At 45.4% G+C, this 20290-nt stretch overlaps 2 protein-coding genes across 2 annotated transcripts; both read right to left on the reverse strand.

Moving 5' to 3' along the window:
* Positions 1-7243: 7243 nt before the first annotated feature.
* Positions 7244-8525, reverse strand: twist1a (twist family bHLH transcription factor 1a). The gene is made up of 2 exons (XM_047019476.1): positions 7792-8525; positions 7244-7653 (listed from the first exon to the last, which is right to left on the reverse strand). The coding sequence occupies exon 1, from the start codon at positions 8367-8369 to the stop codon at positions 7833-7835; it is 537 nt and encodes a 178-aa protein (XP_046875432.1). The 5' UTR covers positions 8370-8525; the 3' UTR covers positions 7244-7653; positions 7792-7832.
* Positions 8526-17283: 8758 nt separating this feature from the next.
* polr1f (RNA polymerase I subunit F) lies at positions 17284-19555 on the reverse strand. Its single transcript, XM_047019106.1, has 4 exons — positions 19200-19555; positions 18877-19018; positions 18531-18739; positions 17284-18448 (listed from the first exon to the last, which is right to left on the reverse strand). The coding sequence occupies exons 1-4, from the start codon at positions 19496-19498 to the stop codon at positions 17728-17730; spliced, it is 1371 nt and encodes a 456-aa protein (XP_046875062.1). The 5' UTR covers positions 19499-19555; the 3' UTR covers positions 17284-17727.
* Between the last annotated feature and the right edge of the window lie 735 nt (positions 19556-20290).

Raw genomic sequence — 20290 nt, forward strand, 5'->3', positions numbered from 1 at the left:
TGGTCACAATCTGGTGATAAGAGTTTGGAATGCAACTCAGTTTTTTTCCCCCCCAGTAAAATAATATTTGCCACTAGAGGGCACTATCACACCAGCCATCGAGCTTCCTAAAAACAAAAGTTAACCCTGATATGTGCTGATGTGTTCGTGTTCCTAATACCCCTGTCAACCACGTTCACAACAGACAATCCCCCTTCTCTGATAATACAACCCTAACCGTGGCTGAACTTTAGTGACAGTTCTACACCTAAGGAAAACTGCTTTGTCAGAGTTCACATGCCAAAGAGAGGAATTTCACCATAAATGGGAACGTGTGTGTCTGTGTGCCACAGGGCCTTTGTGACAGAGTGACACAGGGTAAATTAGGGGTGACACTGCCTAAATGTTTGCAGATGAGTGCTGCCCATTTTTAATCACTATGGTAAGAGGGGTCACCAGGGCATGTCACCCGGCCGTCCGCCCTGGGGCACGGTGGGCAAAGAGGAGTAGTTAACTGTGTACCTCTAACGTTTCCTGTGTGTGTGTGTGTGTGTAACAGGCCTTGTTTGAGGCCTGATCACCATTCCACCAACCAAGTCAAGTTTGGCTGGCTAGTTGGTGCCACAGGACTGGGTAACTGTGATTTTTTAAATGTGCTTTTGGGGGGAGAAAAGAAACACTTTTAGTCAATGAGTGGAGCGAAATAAGTTAAAAAAAAAACAGAGGTTCTTTCTCTACAAGAGAATCATGTGTCTGGGCTGACTTGACACACTGCAGGACCACTTCCTGTGTCTCAGGTTTCAGGCAGTGTATTTGTGTGTGTTGTGGGGAGGGGGGTTCACTTCCTGGCCCTGTCTATTTGGGAGTTAAGGTTTGGGTATCGTCAGGACAGGAGTGGAGAACGATGAAAAGAGCAGGGGAAATGGTCAAAGAAAAGTCAATGGAATAATTTAGTGGTTGTTTAAGAGGGGATAGGGAGTTATCTTGAAATTGTATTTCACCTGCTGTGTTTGTGTGTAAGTGTGTGTGTGTGTAAGTGTGTGTGTGTGTGTAAGTGTGTGTGTGTGTAAGTGTAAGTGTGTGTGTGTGTAAGTGTGTGTGTGTGTGGGCTCAGGAAGTGGGAAATGGTCGGCTCTAATGTAAACACTGGACAGATGTATTTTCTTTCTTAGTTAAAGTCATGTAAAGCTTCCCTCTAATTGCTGAGTCAATATTACTGTGGTATTACTCTAATAACCCTTATTCATCAAATGCAGGAGGAAGACGAAATAAAAAGCCTTGCTGTGGGCGATAGTTTTCCTGGTGGTCTTCGAAAATCTTATACCTCCCATCTCTCTCTCTCTCTCTCTCTCTCTCTCTCTCTCTCTCTCTCTCTCTCTCTCTCTCTCTCTCTCCTCTCCCTCTCTCTCCCTCTGTCTCTCTCTCTCTCTCTATCTCTCGCACTCTCTTTCCTTCTTTCATTGTTTTTCTGTTTTTCTGTTTCACTTTATTCCTCTCTCTTTCTGCCAGTTTTTCAGTTTCTTCTCTTCTTCTCTGTCCCTCTCTCCCTATTTCAGAGTGTGTCTCGGTATCTAATGTCATCGGGCTTGGCTCCTGAGGCTCCAGAGGTTTCTGTGGCTGCAGGTAGCGAACTTGTTCACTTAAATTCTGTACCTCTAATGTAATCCAGATGATACGACAATTTATAACACAAACACACACACACACACACAGGTACACATGCACTGTATCCTTACTGTAATTAAATATCTTCTTCAGATTTGAGAAGCTGTCATGTCCATGCCATGACTATGCGTGTGTGTATGTGTCTATGTGTGCGTGAGTATGTGTGTTTATATGTGTGTGTGTGTGTGTGTGGTAGAAGGTGCCCTGTGATGTTGGCTCCTACCCACCATGCCTCCAGAGGTGCAGGATTATGGGGCTTTTAGAGCAGTTTAACAAGAGCAAAAAAAGACGCAAATGGTTTGTAAGACACCAGCTGCCAGACTTATAAAGCCAGAATTAACACCTTCACCAGAGAGAGAGAGAGAGAGAGAGAGAGAGAGAGAGAAAGAGAGAGAGATAAATAAATAATAAATAAATGATAATAAATAAATAAATGATAAATGGTAAAGAGAAGGACGGAGAGAGGAACTTCTTGGGTATGGAGGGTGCGGGGGGTTGAGAGACCAGAGACAGGCTGGTAGCATCAAACTGAAAGGTGAGGAGACAGAAGGATTAAGAAGGATGGTGTGTTTGAGGTTTGTGGGTCCAACACTCTTTTTAGTCACGAGCAGAGTATCAACATTTGGACATGCTCTCCTATACTGTTTCTTGCCACTCCTGTGAGAGTGGGTCACTGTTGAGTTGTCCATGAGTTGATGCTGTATAAATGCGGATGATTAAATTATTAAAATGGTCAAAGATGGAGTAAAAAAAAACTGGTTTCTTTTCTTTCAGGGGACATGACATGAGATGTGCTAAATAGCCAGACGTAGTCAGTGTTTTTCTTCTTGTGGTTTTCTTCTGCTCAGAGCACGCTCTGGGCCCTTCGTGGGCCATGGCTGGCCGCAAAGATCAGGACATGAACTGGCTTTGTGAATTTAGAAAACAAAGGCGCAGTGTAAAGAGAGAAAGAAATGCGAAATGACAGGGAGAAAGATAAAGGAATGTAGGGAGAGAGGTAAGACAAGATGAATGTGTGGAAAGAGGTTAGAATTAGACAGAGAGCAATGGAGTCAGATAGAGAGATCAGGCCAAATGAACGGTGCTGGATAATCTTCAACTGAGTTGGATTTCTTTCTTTTTATATTCCTTTCTGCCAAACTCTGTTTCCCACTGCCATGTCAATTTCAATTCAATTCAGGTCTCTCTCGCTCTCTCTCTCTTTGTGTGTGTGTGTCCGTGTGTGTGAAAGAGTTGGCTAGGTAGCATCTATAAACCCAGACGGTGTTCAGCAGTCTTGTTATTGCTTTCAACCGTCATGGAAAAAAACTATTTTATAGTTTTTTGAATGACGTAACAATGTGTGTATGCATGGTGTTGGTGCTGGTACTGGGGAAGATTTTCAGGGTGACCCTGCTGCACACACACTCACACACAGAGAGAGGTTTACAGCTTAATTAACTCCAACACATTTCCCTACTAAAAAATCACCTAACTTTATGGTAAATGTGTATGGATTGGCCAGTGTAAATAGTAATAAAATGTGACCCTGCTCTGAGAGATGTTTTACACAGGTTCACAGCTACGTGGCACAACAACACACTAAGCATAATATTTTCCGTATCATTTTAGCCTCTTTACTTATACGCCTCTCTAAGTACACCCCTACACCCCCCCCACACACACACACACACACGCGCGCAAACACACCTCCGAGATGGATGATCTGAGGCAGGTCCAGCTTCTCAAAGCCTGTCCTCCCAGGTGATTGAACTCAGATAACAAGCTGGCGTGTCAGATAAGCTTTTCAGTCAAAAAAAAAAGAAATTAAAAAAAGGAAGACCTTTAAGTGAATATAGACAGCGACTTTCTTCAGACTCTAGTTTTTAGATAATATTCAGATAGGATCCAGAAAAACACTCTATTGGGTATATAATTCAATAAGGTTGGAGCGTGAGGTAAATTGAGTTAAGCCTATGTGTTTAGATGAGTGGAGCAGGTCTTTGATAAAGCAAGCATGTTTGTGTTTCTACCGAGAGAGGCCCTAGCAGCTATATTGTCTGGTATGCTGGGGCTCATATGAGGCTGTGCTTAACTCAATATCTAACACAAACAGCCTGGAGTACAGGTCAGATTCTCTCTCTCTTTCTCTCTGTCTCTCTCTCTCTTTCTTGCCCTCTTGCTCTTTCCCTCGCTCTCTCACACACTCGCTGTATTCACTCGCACGTGATTCACAACGTAATCTCATGACACCTTTCTGCCCAGCATCTTCATAATTTTCTCTCAAGGATTTTGCTTTAAATATCTCATAACATTAAAACAATGTTTATTTGTTATTGTATCGCCTTCATTACCTTATTCTCTAATTCTCTCTCTCTCTCTCTCTCTCTCTCTTTCTCTCTCTCTCTCTCTCTCTCTCTCTCTCTCTCTCTCTCTCTCTCTCTCTCTCTATCTCTATCTCTGTCTCTGTCTCTGTCTCTCTCTCTCTCTCTCTTTCTCTCTTTCTGTCTTTCTCTCTGTCTCTCTCTCTCTCCCTCTCTCTCTGTCTCTCTCTGTCTCTCTGTCTCACTCCCTCTCTTTATTTCTCTCTCTCTCTCTCTCGTGGTTAACTGTGCTGGTGACCGTGGAGGCCCATGGCTGTGATAGGGTCACAGTGGTCTGGGGACGAGGTCAAAGGTCTGGAAATGGAGGTGACTGGTGAGTGGACTCTGGCCTCTAGGCTTGTGGGGCATGGCTGGACGTCTGGGCCTGTTAGTACAGGGGTCAGACCTGGCTTCCTGCTTAGTGAGAGATTCAAGGGATTGGATAAGAAGATTGTGTGTGCATGTGTTTGTGTGTACAAATAGAGATACATGACAGTTAATTGTGTGTGTGTAAATGTGAATATATAGGGAGGTGTTAGTGTGTGTGTGTGTGTGTGTGTGAACGTGAGTAAGACGAAGGAGGTAGAAGGGAGGATTGTGGCCAGTGAGGAACTGCAGACCTTTCACTTCATACTACGCCGCCCCCCCACCAATCTCAGGCCAGTTTGGAGATGAAACAGATAATTATCCCTAATGAGAACCAGACATACAAATCCTGACCAACCACCTCCCCTTCCTCTCCTTCTCTCCCTTTCCTCCAGCCTTTTCTCCCTCTCCTTCCCTCTCCACTTCACCTCCCCTCCCCCCTCTCTCTTTGTTGCAGTGAGGTCTAATGTGAACCAGGTCCCAATGTCCTTCAGTGGTAAACTTCAGACAGAGAGAGGGATGTGGAGGAGGGAGAGGTTGCAGGGTGGGGCAGAGCAGACTGGAAGAAGAGGGAGGATGAGGGAGGAAGAGGAAAGAGGTAGTAGTGGGAGCTGAAGCAAAGAGAGAGAAAAAGAGAGAAAGAAGGAGGAAAGTAGTGTAGTCTAGGGTAGGGTAGAGAGAAGTAGCACTTTCTTGATTGGGGGGGGGGGGGGGGGGTTGCACTTGGATATGAGGCAAACAAGGACAGCATAACATGACGAGGTCCTCACTCACCTTGTGTTGTTGATCTGAATCAGGCAGGATTCTGGAATGTTCTATGGTGTCCACCAGCAGCGCACAGAGGGTTAACTTAAAACAACAACTAACAGATGACCTACTACCACCTGAGAGAAGAGAAAGTCTCTTTAGAAAGAATTACTGCTCCCCATAGGGTCGTTAAATACACACACACGCTACAGTACCTATACCACCCTCCCACCCTAACCCTTTCCATTTTCACATCTTTCTCCCTTTTCTCCCCCCCCATCTCTTTTCAATCGATAACATCAGAACGCAAACTAAAGTCCCAGGCCAGCCAGGTCAGGCCATGGATATCTAACATTTGTAGAAGACTTAAAATACAGACAGATTTCCTCTACATTTACATTTAGTCATTTTCATTTAGCAGACGCTCTTATCCAGAGCGAGTTACAGTAAGTACAGGGACATTCCCCCTCAAGGCAAGTTGGGTGAAGCACCTTGCCCAAGGACACAACGTCATTTGGCACCACGGGGAATCGATCCGGCAACCTTCTGATTTCTAGCCCGACTCCCTCACCGCTCAGCCATCTGACTCCTCTACGTAACACAGGCTTCTCAAACCCCCTGTGGTAGGTTAGTGTGTGTTTGGGTTTGTGTGCCCTTTATCACTTCCTCGCCACATACTTTTCCTGGTTACTGTGCTAAACTCCGTGTGGGTTGTAGTCACCAGTCCTACTCACAGGCTCACTAAACATGTGCACACATACAGTTTCTATCCATCCATATATGTAGTGTACTACATTTGATGGGGGAATTGAAGACTGAAAGCATTCTGTGACATCACAAGAAGCTCTTCAGATTATTGTCAAATCATGCTGGGATCATCAGGTTTTAATATATATTTCTGGGCATGTTCATGTGTGTCAGTGTCTTATATTTCATTAGGTTATGAAGTTTTGAAGTCATAAACAAAGTCCCAGATGGTTTTTAGTAGCAACATAACACCTGCAGGTCTGCTCTTAGGTCATTTATCACAATGCCATCTGTGATGGCTCTGGTCATGCTCATCACATCAAACGCCCAGTCTATCTGACAACGAGACCAGCCATAGTTCTTAGTTTATATTCAGCGTTGATGTTGTGGTTGTTGACTGAGACTCGACAAAGAGCCTTATGCAATCCATGCTTAAATATTTTTCAGACTGAAAGCACGCTATCCTCACCGTCAACATTAAAAGAAGTGTTTGAGCAATACAGCCTGTCTTCATGCCCTGTCTCTGAACGTGCTTTGGAATGTCCCCATCTAATCGTACAGCGTGAGAAATGTCTCCGCGTGTGTGTGTACGTGTGTGTGTTTCCCCAAAGGTGACATTCCACCGTCAGAAGAACTGCTTCAAGTTTAAGATAACATGGACACGGTAATCTAGGACGGGAATCGATTCCCCTCGGAGACTCTTCAGGCCTTGGGTCAAAGCTGATGGGTTTACCTTCCGCACGCTCGTCAGAGAGTGCTCCCTGGAGTAAAGAACTTTCCTGCCCTCATTCGAAAAAAAAATGAGTTACGGCATGTGAAATATAATTTGCCAAGTGTGCCTTTGTAAGCCTGTCCCATGAGAGAAAACAGATTAAAGTATTGCACAGTTGTGAGACTGACAGGTGCCCCCCCCCCCCCCCCACGCCCCGACGACACTTCCAGGTTTCTACTCTTGACCGATTATTGTATAACCGTTAATTAATTGTATACATTTGTTTGATTGATATAATACCTATATTCGTTAGACTTATTGTAATGAGCCTATATTCATCAGGGACTTTTTGGGAAACGATGGTTAGAGAATAACGAAACTTATTCGAAAATTAGTCACGGCTATTTTGAAATGGAAGGCCAAGCAAGGTATCAATTCAATGCGTCTTGGCAGTGTTTTCAACTTCCATTTACAGTTTCTTTTCACTTAAACACAATGCATTTTCCCATTGTTTTTCATATGTTTACAAGTAGAATTAATTATTGAATATTACACTTTTGCATCAGTTTCATAACAGCATATGTAATCAAACATTGTCCAAATCTCTATTGAGTGGAATCAATCATGAAACACATTCAAGCTTCAATTTTATTAAAAAATATATTTACAATATGTAGGCTATTGATCCTACAACATACAAAAAGGAATGCATTGTAAAAAAATCATAAATAAATATGTATTTCAGAAGGCTTTGAATTTTTCATAAAGCTAGAAAAATAAATAAATAACATGTACATGGCAATAAATGTGACAAACTATAACATTGCGCTGAATCTGTCTTCAGACTGCTCAGAATGTATACTGCCAGCATCATACAACTTTAATTGTAATTAATGTCACTTTTGAGATTCGATAGTGCGCGTTCACGCCCATTGTTTGTGTACTGTCCATGCTCCCTTGCCATGGCATGCACGCCCTATTGACCTCGACGTTGGATAAATGGAAGTCCTTCAGGTCGACCCTAGTTCCAACGTTTAGTTTGAGCACGGCTGCACATCCTGATACCATCTCCTCAGAGCCCGTCCCAGAGACAGTCTGTAAATAGAGTTGTTATTGTTATTTAGACGAGTAGAAAATACAAAATATGACAACATTTGCAAATAAACAACGAGATTTGAAATCAATCTTGAAATTGAAATGAACGTGTTGTTGACTTGACATCACAAAACCCACCGTGTTTATATCTTTGCAGTGATCTCTGTGCGCAGGAGTAGCTAGTGGGATGTAGCAGATACGGACCAAGCGCCCTCCATCCTCCAGACAGAGAATGCATAGCTGAGCCGTTCGTGCGCCACGTAGCTGCAGCTGGCCCCTCGCGCGTCAAGCTCGTCGCTTTGCAGAACCTGATAGAGAAAATCGATGTACCGCGCCGCGAGCTTCAGTGTTTGAATCTTGCTGAGTTTATCTGATGGTAGCGTAGGGATGATTTTACGTAACGATACGAAAGCCTCGTTCAGAGACTGAGTCCTCTGACGCTCACGCACATTTGCCATTACGCGCTGCGTCTGCAAATCCTCCAAAGACTGTGGGCTACTGGCTTCACTCTCGCCACTGCCGCTTTTCCTTCCTTTTTTCCCCGGGCTCGGGCTATTTAAGTCCCCAACGTTCTCTCCCATGCCCCTGCGATTAGCCCGCCGTTTTCTTGTTGCTCTCCGTGGTTGACGTTCCACCTCCTCCTCGCTGTTCCCCGCGCTGTCCATCGGAGATGCCATTGAGGAGCATGAGTCTTCCCGCATTGTGTTTTCAAACATGACCTCTCTTTTCCCCTGACCTAAATGCCTGCCCCTTATTCCCGACTGGTCAGCATCAGTAAATAAAATCAGTAAGCCGATGAGTTCGTTCCACAGCCCTTTATAAAGCCAAGTATTTAGGGTGATATTCGTGCGCCAGCCCCGTGCGCCACGGAGGGGTTTCTCTGCCAGATGGACTGTTGAAGTTATTTTAAAGTGCGGAACGCGGGGGGATTTTAGGAGAGCTGTGATTGGTTGAGAAGGCGTGCAAGGAAAAATTAGGGGAGGGCAAATAGAACTATGAGAAAAAAAAACGTGTGTTATACAACAGGGTTCCCTCTGCACCGTCATCAAGAAGAGTCAAAGTACTTTTAGACATATATAGGGACTATAAATTGTGACATTTGGTATAGGGTTTGGCTATGCGCAACCTAGTTGTCACTTTACTTGCATTTTGAATTTTTGGGATCTATGCCAAGGACACTAAAAATGAAACATTACGTCACTCCACAACCTCCAAAAACATAAATCAAGTGTATCCTCTGCGTCTTCTTGACGCGGACAACCTAAGAAAATACACTGAATCTCTCAGATAATGTCAAGGTTCAATGCTCTTCTGCCTATGTATTAGGCCTATTGGCTCGATTAAATACCACCTTCTGCGCAGAGAGGCGTCCTTCAGTGAAAGAGACAATCAGACATTTCATCGAAACAGTGAAGGTTGAACAGCGGGGCTTCCAGTAAGCAGACCTCGGTGTTTATTTTCTCGTGAGCAGCTTGCCACTGAGGTATGCGCTTAAGTGGGTCTGCCTCCTGCAGGGACTCTAGCAGCCCTGCTCAGGTTGAAAAGCCGAGCCGGCCTAGGGAGCACACTGGGCGGATCCCAGCTCACAGCAGGTCGCTGATGTGGTCGACGGCTGGAGCCCAACGCAAACATTGAAGGTGAGAAAGATTGAGCCCTCACACATTCACATACACACATAGTTGGGGGAGTGGGTGGTGCGTGTGTGTGTGTGTGTGTGTGTGGGGGGGGGGGGGGGGGGGGGTAACTCCTATCACTCAAGGGTCGTGGTTGGTGTAGCCTACATCCTCCACCAGAGGGCATGAAGGGTACAATCTCCCACCTCTTCATCTCGAAGACAAGGTGAGAATAGACTCAGGCGTCCTTAGAGGGGCTCAGTGGTAAAGGCTCGTCTGAATCTACCCTCACTCTCTTCCTCCCAGACCCACACACGGGCTTCTCAACCCTCCCTTCCCTTCGGTCTTATCTCTGCCGACCCTAATTAACACCTCAGCACGAGAAACGTTTGGCCCGACGTGTCCTGTTATTCCATGAGCCCCTTTAATCGTTATCAAGCTGGGTCATTACTATTTTCCCCCTTCCCCTGAATCCGAAATGTGGGATTATTATAATTTTTTACATTTACGTTTTCCAAGTTTTAAATATTGCAAGGTGATGTTTCCTGCAGCGTGTCTTTGTTGCTGTCCAAGGTGCTGAAACACCTGCCTAAATGCACCTGTGTCTTTTACATGTAAACAAATGCATGCTAGCAATGTTTTTACAAAAGGTTTCTACCTATTCTAATTATTATGCATAACCCAATTGTCTTCTTCTTCCATTAAAGTCTGATAGCTCCTAGAATCGGAAGGGATTTTTTTTTTCTAGCACACTGGTTGGGGTCTATTGATTCTTTTCACAAAGTTTCAAGTTTGCGCCTAGAGCACTCCAGTGTCACAAGTGGGTGAAAGTTGGAGATGCATTTTATCACACGTAACTTGGAACCCTATATTTGATTTTCCAAACTGAGGTAGGCCTTATCATTGGATTCCTTGAATCAAAGCCGAGTTACGGTTTATGATTTGTAACAAAAACTTTCATCCATTACACCAAAATCAAAGACAAACACAAACAGCATGTGAGTTCAGTTACAACAATATTTGGTCAATATACATTAAACTTCGTATCAGTGCTCACAGCCACATGAACAAATCAAGTTGCCATGGCGACTCTGCCCTGCTGGATTGCTTGAACCCCTCGTCACTGTTTGCAGGCATTTTTTTGTTTTAATGTTAGGCCTATGATAAGTCGACGCTAAACCTCCATAAGACGTAATGGGCTTTCCACACATTCCATAGATAAACTACAGGACAATATGTGACACATTTTATTAAGCCTATATACATTCAAACAGCCCAGTCCCAATGGACCTATTACTGTCTGCATAATCTGACATTGTAAAATCTCTCATGAGTAACCTTAGATGGGCCTACAGCAAATCTGTATTTTTGCGTCGTTATTAGTCATTCATCTTCCAGATTCATCTTCTAGATGCGGCTACGATGCAATGCATTTTGGCCTCAATGCTCAGGTGTTCTCCAGTACATCCCTCATAAAAGAGATGTAGACGATGGCGAGACGAAGGGTATCTATACGCGAGAGTCGTTTTTCGTAGGCAAAAGTGGGAACTTTACGCCGAAGTTCATCAAAAGCTTCATTCAGACTGAACATACGCTTTCTTTCCCGAACGTTCGCAGCTTGCCGTTGCACTACAGTTATCACTCGTCTCCGTTTGGACCTCCCAGGAGTGGTTTGAGAGCCTGGACTGTACGCCGGAGGGCCTTCCCTGTCATGCAGGTGCTCCGCGTCATCCCCGGTGCAATCGCCGTTGTCACGAGTCCCTGTAACATATAATGAGTCGTGGTAACGGCCCTTGTAGCCACTTCCGATGAGAGTATTGTTTGGGTGTTGTATTGATCCCACCAGATTTCTATCGCTGACAAAGTCAATCAGCGCAGTGTCGATAAAATGACCCTGTATCTCCATTTAGGATCCTATAGGCCACGCATTACAGTCTATGCTCAAAAGGCACGGCCCTGGTCTATGGAGATCCAACGTGAATGTCTGCCTTTTATAGACCAGGAAATCAGTCAGGCGCTTTTAATCGATCATCAAAGCCTCGACCAAAGTAACGGGTTGGCTTTGTTCACGTGGAACCATTTAGACCTGATGACCGGACACGGCCGCCGGACCATGGCGCGTGGTGAGTGGCATCCAGAACCTCTCCAAATCCTGTCAACGCGCGATACGGTTAGTTCCTCTTTGGCTCACGTCCAAAGGTCTTTATCCCGCTGTTTTAATCATTCCCTCTGTCCACTCCCAGTGCGACGTCTTTCATTCCGTTGTAGCGCTAAATTGAGTCCATCGCAAAAGTAGAGTTGAAGCGCAAGGTGTTTAAAGCCTGCTAGGACCGAATTCGTCTTTTGATGTGACGTTCCTTCTGAAAGCTTTAATGGCCTTCTGAAGAGCAGAAGCTCTGGGCAGAGGGTCATACTGTCGTATTTGCTCACCTCTACACCGCTTTGGGGCCTAAATAATGACACTTCTATCACTTAAACAGGCCTGCAGAACAAACCCAACAGAACATTCCCTAACAGTCGCTATCCTCCAGAAGCCTTTCTTTTGCAAATTAGAGCAAATAGCTATTGGTTCCCATGGTAGGACAGTGTCCACACTCCAAAGAAACCAGAGAAACTCTTGGAATAAGAGTCTGACCCTCACTCACTGAACTCCTATAGCTGTGTTAGGGTTAGAGGATATAGATTTGGGCGATAGACAGCTCTCCTATCTATTTATAGATTTCTGTGTGGTAGGCTACTGAGGTCCACAGCAGGTCTCCATATTACATATGACACCTCATCAACCATCCTGTGAAGCATCCATTCACAAGGTGTGGATATTTTTTCCAATACAACATAAGAGTAAGTGAATATCGTATTGTATTTGTATACCAAGTATGGATGTGTTGGAACTCAAACCAGATTAATCTTAACACACACACACACACACATCCTTTTCCTCTCCTTCCCTCTGTTTTCCTGGCAGAAGGATAAACATGATGGGACATTCCGGTGGTCGTCATGGTTACGCTGAGAAAGCACAGCTGGGCGGGAGAATATGAGGTAATCTCACCCCGGGGCTGCTGGGTAAATATTGGTCTTAAATAAGAAATAAAACCTCTAAGACAGACAGACAGACACACACACACACACACACAAAGACTAGGCTAGTAAGTTCACCTACAGGAGTTGTTGAGGAGCAGGGACAAGAGAAGGTATATTTACACCAGACAGGCCCTTATTACATCTCTGTTCTGATAAATATATACATATATATACATATATACATATCTGGCACTGTTGACACATAACAGGCCTGATAGTGCTGTCTCAGCATTATGTCTTATTCGATGGGTATTCTCTGCAGTCGTCTTTCAACTGTACTTTATCATCTCTTGCAGCTAAATCCACAGAGTCCACAGAACAGCCAACAGTGTTCTCCCTCCTCCACTGTAAATCTGAAACTGAATCTCTCTCTCTCTTTCTCTCTCTCTCTCTCTCTCTCTCTCTCTCTCTCTCTCTCTCTTTCTTCTGTCTGTATCCACTTGAGCACTTTCCTGTCAAGGTTTTAAAGGGGAAGGACTACAATAGGGAAACTCCCACTAACCCACGCCATAACCACCAACTCCACCATCCACCACCACCATCTCCCAAGTTATAAAGGGCACTCTCTCTCTCTATTACACACACTTTCTACATATCTCTCTCTATCACAAACACACCCACCCACACAGAGAAATGAGAATGACCCCTGTCTGTGTTCATAGACCTATAGACCTTCACAACGTAATGGCTGACTCATAGACCAGCCTTCCTCTTCACACAGACAGATGATTGGCCAGCTCTCCTCGGCCAATCACAGTGTGTTTACACAGCTGGGTGGCTAGTGCAAGGCTGGGTGGGTGAAGGTTGGAGAAACCCCAGTACACCACATCACATATCTCCCCAGCCTCCAACCCCCCACCCTTCAGATCAAATCCTCTACTCACCAGACCACCCCCCTCCCATCCCCCTTCCTCTCAAGAAACGGCTCCTTTTCTCCCCCACATACACTTTGTCATCTCCCTCCTTCCCCTCACCCCTCACATGTCAACTCATCAGATCACAAATCTTCCACCTTACCTAACCCCCCAATCCCCCTCTACTGCCCCCCACCCCCATCCACTGACCCCCCCCCTCCACCCCCCTCCACTGACCCCCTCCCACCCCCCCCTGCTCCAGCGTCCCTCTGTCAGCACCTTGCCTCCCACCCTCCCCTCCCCCCTCTCTCCCCTAGTTTGTCCAAGAGTAATGTCTGTGTTTATTTTTCAAGAGAAGGTCACCCTGCTTTTACTGTGTATTTTTTAAGGGAGCCAAATTTCATTTGTTTAAAAGATCGCCTTACCCTCCTCTCTTGTTTATCCTATTGGTGGTTTGATTTCGTTTAGAGGACAGAAGCCCGTTTCTGTCAATGTTGGGATGGGAAAAACAGAGGAGAGGGTGTTGATGGTTTGAAGAGTTTGACCGTGCCATCTTCAGGCCAGGATACAAAGTTCTATGCACTATACGTACAGCTTATGAACTGTATGTGTGTGTGTGTGCATGTATGTTTGTATGGCATTCGGTGCACCTGTGGCTCTTCGACCAATGACAGGTGTGCCTGTTTTGGCGTCCAGTGCACCATGTGTTCACCAGCTGTTTGGTCCTGCAGAGGTAGCCCGTGTGTAACCATCCCCAGCTGCCTGGCGTAGACACAGCCATTCTTGGCTCTGAGCAGGACAACTCAGTTTCATGAATTAGAGTGGTAATATAGGAAACTGGAGCTAAGGCTGGGGATGATTGGAGCAAAGGCTGTTTGAGATTTTGAGGGGTTTCTTTCGATTCTGCTATAGATACTGTGTTCTTCGGTGTTTCACCATGGTTTTTGTCAAATTATTTATGCGTAGACCTCTGGTTTAAATGGGGTTGTTTTCATAAGAATACTTCAGGTCTGTGGATATCTATGGCTCAGTGGATCGTTGTCGAAGGACGAAGTGCATATGAACTTTCAGGAGGGATCAGAGCAGTGTGTTGATTTATCATAAGTCTAGTTTTAACTGGCTTGTTTACAGTTGAGCTTCAAGACCTTCTCCTAGTGAATGGCTTTTTAATTGCTTTTCCTTCATTCAACACTGTTTTATAGACACAAACAGGCTAACCAAAGCACATTTTTGGCCACCCAACCCATTACGTCCTTTCTGTTCTGTTCACATTACATGAGAAATTTAACCAAACACTTTTTTTACACGACATGTACAGTTTTTTTGGTCAACTGTGGTCAGGGTAGGGTTGCTACGTTTTAGGTGTCTGATAAACTTCAGTGTTCAAGTATCTGCCTTGTGTGTCAACAGAGGCCTCTAAAACTCTTTGACGCACAACTCCCTCTCTTTCCTCTCACCAAATCCACAACCATCTATCAACCAGAATGGGCGTTCGGAGAGAGGGAAGAAAAAGTACTTGTTCATCTCTGAGGGTTTTTCCGTCGTAAATCAGAGTGCTCGGACACACACCCTGAGCCTTTAAAAGAAAGGGGAAGAGGAGTTAAGTGTTGGTGAGTGCACACAAACACAAACGTGTGTGCATGAACATGCAGATATGATCCATTAAAAACTATGTATGTGAGTGAGTGAGCGTCCATGATAACATTATTCTACCAAGTATTGCAAACATGCTGTAGAATTGGCCCTCTGTCTATGAAGGTTTGGTGTTGGGTGAGGTGAACATAACTGCACTGTATGATTGCATTCTTCCATAGAACTGTTAGGACTGTAAAAGCAGAATTTTAGCATTGGTGTTTATAGCGTAGGAGTCTGAACTTGTCTAGACATCTGAGAAGCTCCCGATACCTCCTGATTAAACGGACCAATTCATCTTACTGTTCTTTCTCTCTTTCAGTTGTATTCCCTGGAGAAGCCATCAGTGTCATCAAGTACATTAGAAAACAAACCGTAAACACATCACTCTATGATAAGTCTTTAGTGATCTAAAGGACTTAACAGTTTGGTGTAGCCTTATCTGATGGTATTGGGGGTAAGCTAGTGTGATTTAGTAGTCCCCCTAGTACTTGCACTCTTTGGCATGAGTATGTGAAATGAACTGACCACACACAGAGACACACACACAGATCCCCTGAGAATCACAGAGTTACAGGGAACACCCCTCTGTCATCACCAGGGTTACCAAGGGCATTAAAGCGGGCAGTGGGCACCATGGAAACAAAATAACTCTGGACAAAGGTTTGCTCTGGGGTTAATAGTGTGTGTGTGTCTATATGGGCAAGCAGAAGCAAGGGTCACAGGCAACTGTGTCTACGTACTCACTCAGGTTCTGTGGAGGAACTGTGTGGATATGTGTGTGTGTTGGGGGGGTATAGAGTGAGAGCCAGCGTAAGTCAAAAAGCAGAGGTGCCAAAATGTCTGGCGAAATTTCTTTGAAAATGCTATAAAGGGATTTCATGGATGTCAGTGGGCCTCAGAGAGAAAGTCTTCGATATGATTCAGCCAGAAGTGGAGAATATTCTTCTTCTGCCGTCCTAAAGGCCCATGACTGTTCAAACATTTAAATGTTTTACGACCTGCTGCCATTTGGGGCTCTGAGGAGACCAGAGCATCGACCACATCTCTAATTAGCAAAAGGGGGGGTGCAGGACGGAGGATTAGTCCGGAAGCGTGAGGGACTGTGTCCCCCGGCCGGCCCTTCCCATCAGGGAGCCGTTAGCTCTCCATAAACCACCGAGCCGCTCCTTTCATGTGTGGCGTTCACAGCCGCCAGGGTCGGAAAGTCTGACACGGGAGTACGACAGAGAGAGCCAACGAACATGCAGCTACACACCATACTCTCATCTGTACCGACCAATCCCAGCAAACAGGAGTCCTGAGACTTTACAAGTCTTCCTGGTCAGCAATGAAAAAAGGAAGGAAATAAAACCAGTCATTCGTCTCTCACATCTCCCCCACCTTATATTTTCCTTTCTCATTGACCGGCTCTTCTTGCTCTCCTTCCCTGTCCCCCCAACCTTCCCTTTTTGCCCTCGCCCTGTCATGCAGCTGTGGGACCCTTAACACACGAAAGGCTGCCTGTAGAAACCAGAGCTGAGCGGCAGGCAGGCGGGTGGCAGGTCTGGAATGTGTGTGAAGTCCACACACTCCTATAAATCAGGGAGCGGAGGGGAAGAGAAAGGTGAAGGAGTGAGTGGAGGTGTAGTGGAAGGTGACGTGAAGGGAGTGTGAAGGTTCTGGGGGGGAAAGGAGATAAAGGGAGGGTTGAGAGAAGCCCTGGGAAGGAGAGACTGTAAGATGGCTGAGCGGTGAGGGAGTCGGGCTAGTAATCAGAAGGTTGCCGGATTGATTCCCCGCCGTGCCAAATGACGTTGTGTCATTGACTGTGTACAAATGACTGTACTTACTGTAAGTCGCTCTGGATAAGAGCGTCTGCTAAATGAAATAAATGACAAAAGAGGGATGGTGGGTGAGGGATTGTTCTGGGAAGGAGGCTTCTGGAATAATACCACGGTGCCTTTTTGGGCCAAGTCATCTACCTCTTAGGACTCTCAGTGCATGTGTGAGGAGAGAGAGCTAGGTGCCAGAAAGGCTAGTGGATATAACTTTGGATCTTGGCATGACGGTCTTGCTTTGATGTGTTAACGAGAGCCAAAGATAAAAACAGAGAGGCTGAATTTGAGTTATATGTGAATGTCTTCAAGCGCCAGTGATAAGATAAGAGTCTCTCCCACTCTCAGCACCTCCGCTCTAAATGGGACTCCCACAGATGGGGGGCAGGGGGGGGGGGGGGGGGGGGGGGGGGGCGGGGGTAAAGTCAACAGCAGTCTGCTCCTGGGTGTCAATCAACACTTCCTCCATCAAACCGTTCTAACTCCAGCTCGCCTCCTCTGAGCGGACTGCTGTGGGTTGGCTAAAGAAGATGCAGGTAAACCACAAGACACTAAGAAAAAAGCATCACCCAGCTAGACTAGGAGAGCCATCATGTTTCGTTCAAAATATATATCCAAGACAGCAAAGTCTTTTCAAAATATATAATTATTTAATGTACATAAACCCTTGATGTTCGTAGGGCTCTTTGATCAGTTCAGGTAATAAGACGCCAGTAGACAGCACCATGTGTCAGTACCTTAACCAATAGGCCATATCACCCATACACTGTAGTATCGGGTAATAGACTGACAGAAGTTCTCTAAATTCATTATAAATTCATTATGTGTCCCTCAACACTTCAAACAAGATACCTTACATTTTGTAGGTAGTCACACCAAGTACGGCTGTGAATCACATTTCAGTGAACATTAGCAACCAATTAGCGCCCCCTTCAGGTGGTTTTAGGAAAGTACATGAACTGTGAGATCAGAGCATTAGAGTTTGATGCTAACAATACAAAACTATGACTCCAGGGTATCTTAAGCATCTCATCATAATAGTGATTGTGTGGTCCTTTGATATGACTTAGTCTTTCAAACATTGCGAGATTCGCTTTTCTTTTTCTTTTTGGATTTGGGTGTTTCTGGGTCTCTCTCGAAACAGGATGTGATATCATCAAACGGCACAGGTTTCCTCTTCCTATTAGGCTTGTCGCTTAGGTAACCACTGGAGTCACTCACTGGCACCTCAATAGGTACGGTAACCTCCTCCTCTTTCATTTCCTCCTCTTTCACTTTCTTTGCTTTCACTTCCTTCTCTATCTCTTTCTCTTTCTTCTTCTTTTTCTTCTTCTTCTGCTCCACCCCCAAATCTGCACCTTCTGTTTCGTCTGGCTCTGGTTTCACGACGACTTCAGGAAAGATGGAACATGGTACCACAGATTCTACCTCTCCGTGTTTATCCTTCCGTTTTTTCTTCTTCTTCTCCCTCTCCCCTGGGTGGGTGTTGATGCTGGTGTCCTCTGCCGCTCCATCCAACTCCTGTGTTAGAGCGCTCTCTGGTGGGCTCAAGGCTGGAACTGCAGCTTCCTCCTCATCTCGGTGTTTGTTTTTCTTTTTCTTTTTCTTGGGAGTCAGGGTCCCATCCACAGAGTCTTTGATGGGTTCAACGGTGGGTTCTACTGTGGGTTCTACGGTGGGTTCTACGGTGGGTTCTACGGTGGGTACTAACACAAGGTCCACAGCGGGCTCTTCCTGGTCTTGTATGGGGAAATCATATCCTGAATCTTCTCCCATAGCCATCAGCTCCTGCACCCTGAGTAACCCCAACAAACATCCACACATCAGTCTAAAGCACACTCGTAACTGTAAACTTCATATTTATTACACACACACACCTTGTTCTGTCCAGCATTCCTCTGATCAGCATCACCCCTGCTGTATCGGCGTCCAGCTGCGACACCAGAAACTCCAGCTCCGCCCCTATCTCGGGCCCATTCTCTCTCCATGTCTCCACGGTAACCAGGGAGGGTTTGGGAATACTGGCATTAAAGCATCCGTGGACCAGACAGCCAGCATGGTTCAGAGCCAGCTTATTCACGACTCCCTGGAGGAGGGTTAGGGTTACAGAGACAGGGAACATAAAGGGAAGGTGAAATCAGTTTTAAGTCGTTGCCTATTAAGCAAGTTAAATTGACCCGAATCATGCCAAACGGGGATAAAGGGAGTTGCCGAACTAATCACCAGAACTTTTTTCCCTTTCTGGGGCTTAAACACAACAAAGCTCGCTTCTACGTCCAGATGGATGTAGCCACTATCATCATGGATATTCCCTTGCGGACCAAGAATTCGGATGTTGTCATAAGCCAGAGGCACTCCCTTCAAACTGCAAAGAGACACGTTGTTATTAGATGTTTCATACTGTCTAGAATCCAAGAAGGCCATAGTGTGTAGCTAACCAACTGTCTACAAGAACAGCGTGCAATTTGAAGCTAAACACTGCTACGTACGAAGCAATAAGCAGACAAGCTGGTTGAAACGAGCAAGCGGAAACGTAACTCATGTACCTTTCTGAATATCTGAGGAGTTCTGTGTTCAGTTCATCCTGTATGCCAGTCCGCTTCTTATTCAAGTACATGGGTGAGAGGGCTAAATGCCTCCTGTGTGTGTGCATGACCAGGCACGAGTACGGCGCCGACACCAGCTTACATGCGTCAGCGAACGAAGGGATCAAGCATGGCGGCGTGATTGTGTACGTGGCCGTTACCGTTGACAGTCCGTTTGGATTCGGTAGACTTAAAGCAGAAACCTCCGTTGACGTTTTCACGGCTTTAGGGTCTTCTTCAACTTGTTCCAAGTTTGCCATGCTGTTGCGGGATGGGAGGAAGGACAACGAGCGGTGAATTCCGTTGCAATGAAGGACCGCGTGACAAAACGTGCAGTTGTCGCCCTCTGTTGGACTGGAGTGGGAATGGACACCTCGAGGGGTTGGAGCCACAGTGGCGGAAGTGCTTTATATTACATTTTACGAGAGAACCAAAACAAATGTTGGCAAAAAACAGTCTTTTACTGTCATGCCTTTCAGTTTGCTTTTAATTTCAACCAATGGGTCATCATTTCTGTTGTGTCCTTCTGGCACTAAAAAGATCTTACCGAGGGAGAGCTTTCATTTGATTTTTAATTCACTAATTCGCTCAATTTGGCACTTACGACAACATTGTTGCTAAAAGTGCCATAGCAACATTGGGTCCAAGCCCTTACAACAATGAAGGTTCGGTCAAAGAGGATTACAAAGGAAAACAAAAGTTTGAATGAGATGTTTACTGAAAAAAATGGTTTTAACAGAAGAAACATAATGCTCCTGATTTGACATTACAACTTATCATCATGCTACCAAAAGTGTAAGCCACAGTGACAAGGACTGACTGCTAGCTGTATCTGTGCAGTAAGAAGCATTGATTATGTCCTTTTGTTACCTTCAGAGTCAGTTGGATCATTAAGGTGACCTGTGGTGTCAGTCGGTCAGTCAGGCAGGGACAGACAGACATGCAAAATCATTCCTCTAGTGTTACTGCCTTGTGACAGAGCAGCATTGGATGAGGTCACGTCTGATTCAGCGCTTGGCACCTGTGAACACACATATACACACACACACACA

This window comes from Hypomesus transpacificus, chromosome 4 (genome assembly GCF_021917145.1).
Source record: "Hypomesus transpacificus isolate Combined female chromosome 4, fHypTra1, whole genome shotgun sequence".
Classification (NCBI taxonomy): domain Eukaryota; kingdom Metazoa; phylum Chordata; class Actinopteri; order Osmeriformes; family Osmeridae; genus Hypomesus; species Hypomesus transpacificus.

Bases quoted from the DNA above. Each gene is read 5' to 3' on its own strand.
- twist1a (XM_047019476.1), bottom strand. From the start codon at position 8,369: ATGTTTGAAAACACAATGCGGGAAGACTCATGCTCCTCAATGGCATCT.
- polr1f (XM_047019106.1), bottom strand. From the start codon at position 19,498: ATGGCAAACTTGGAACAAGTTGAAGAAGACCCTAAAGCCGTGAAAACG. The intron at 18,740-18,876 runs GTGATTAGTTCG...ACCCTCCTCCAG, and splicing joins AGAAAGGGAAAAAAGTTCTG to GGAGTCGTGAATAAGCTGGC. The intron at 18,449-18,530 runs GTGTGTGTGTGT...GGGGTTACTCAG, and splicing joins GGAATGCTGGACAGAACAAG to GGTGCAGGAGCTGATGGCTA.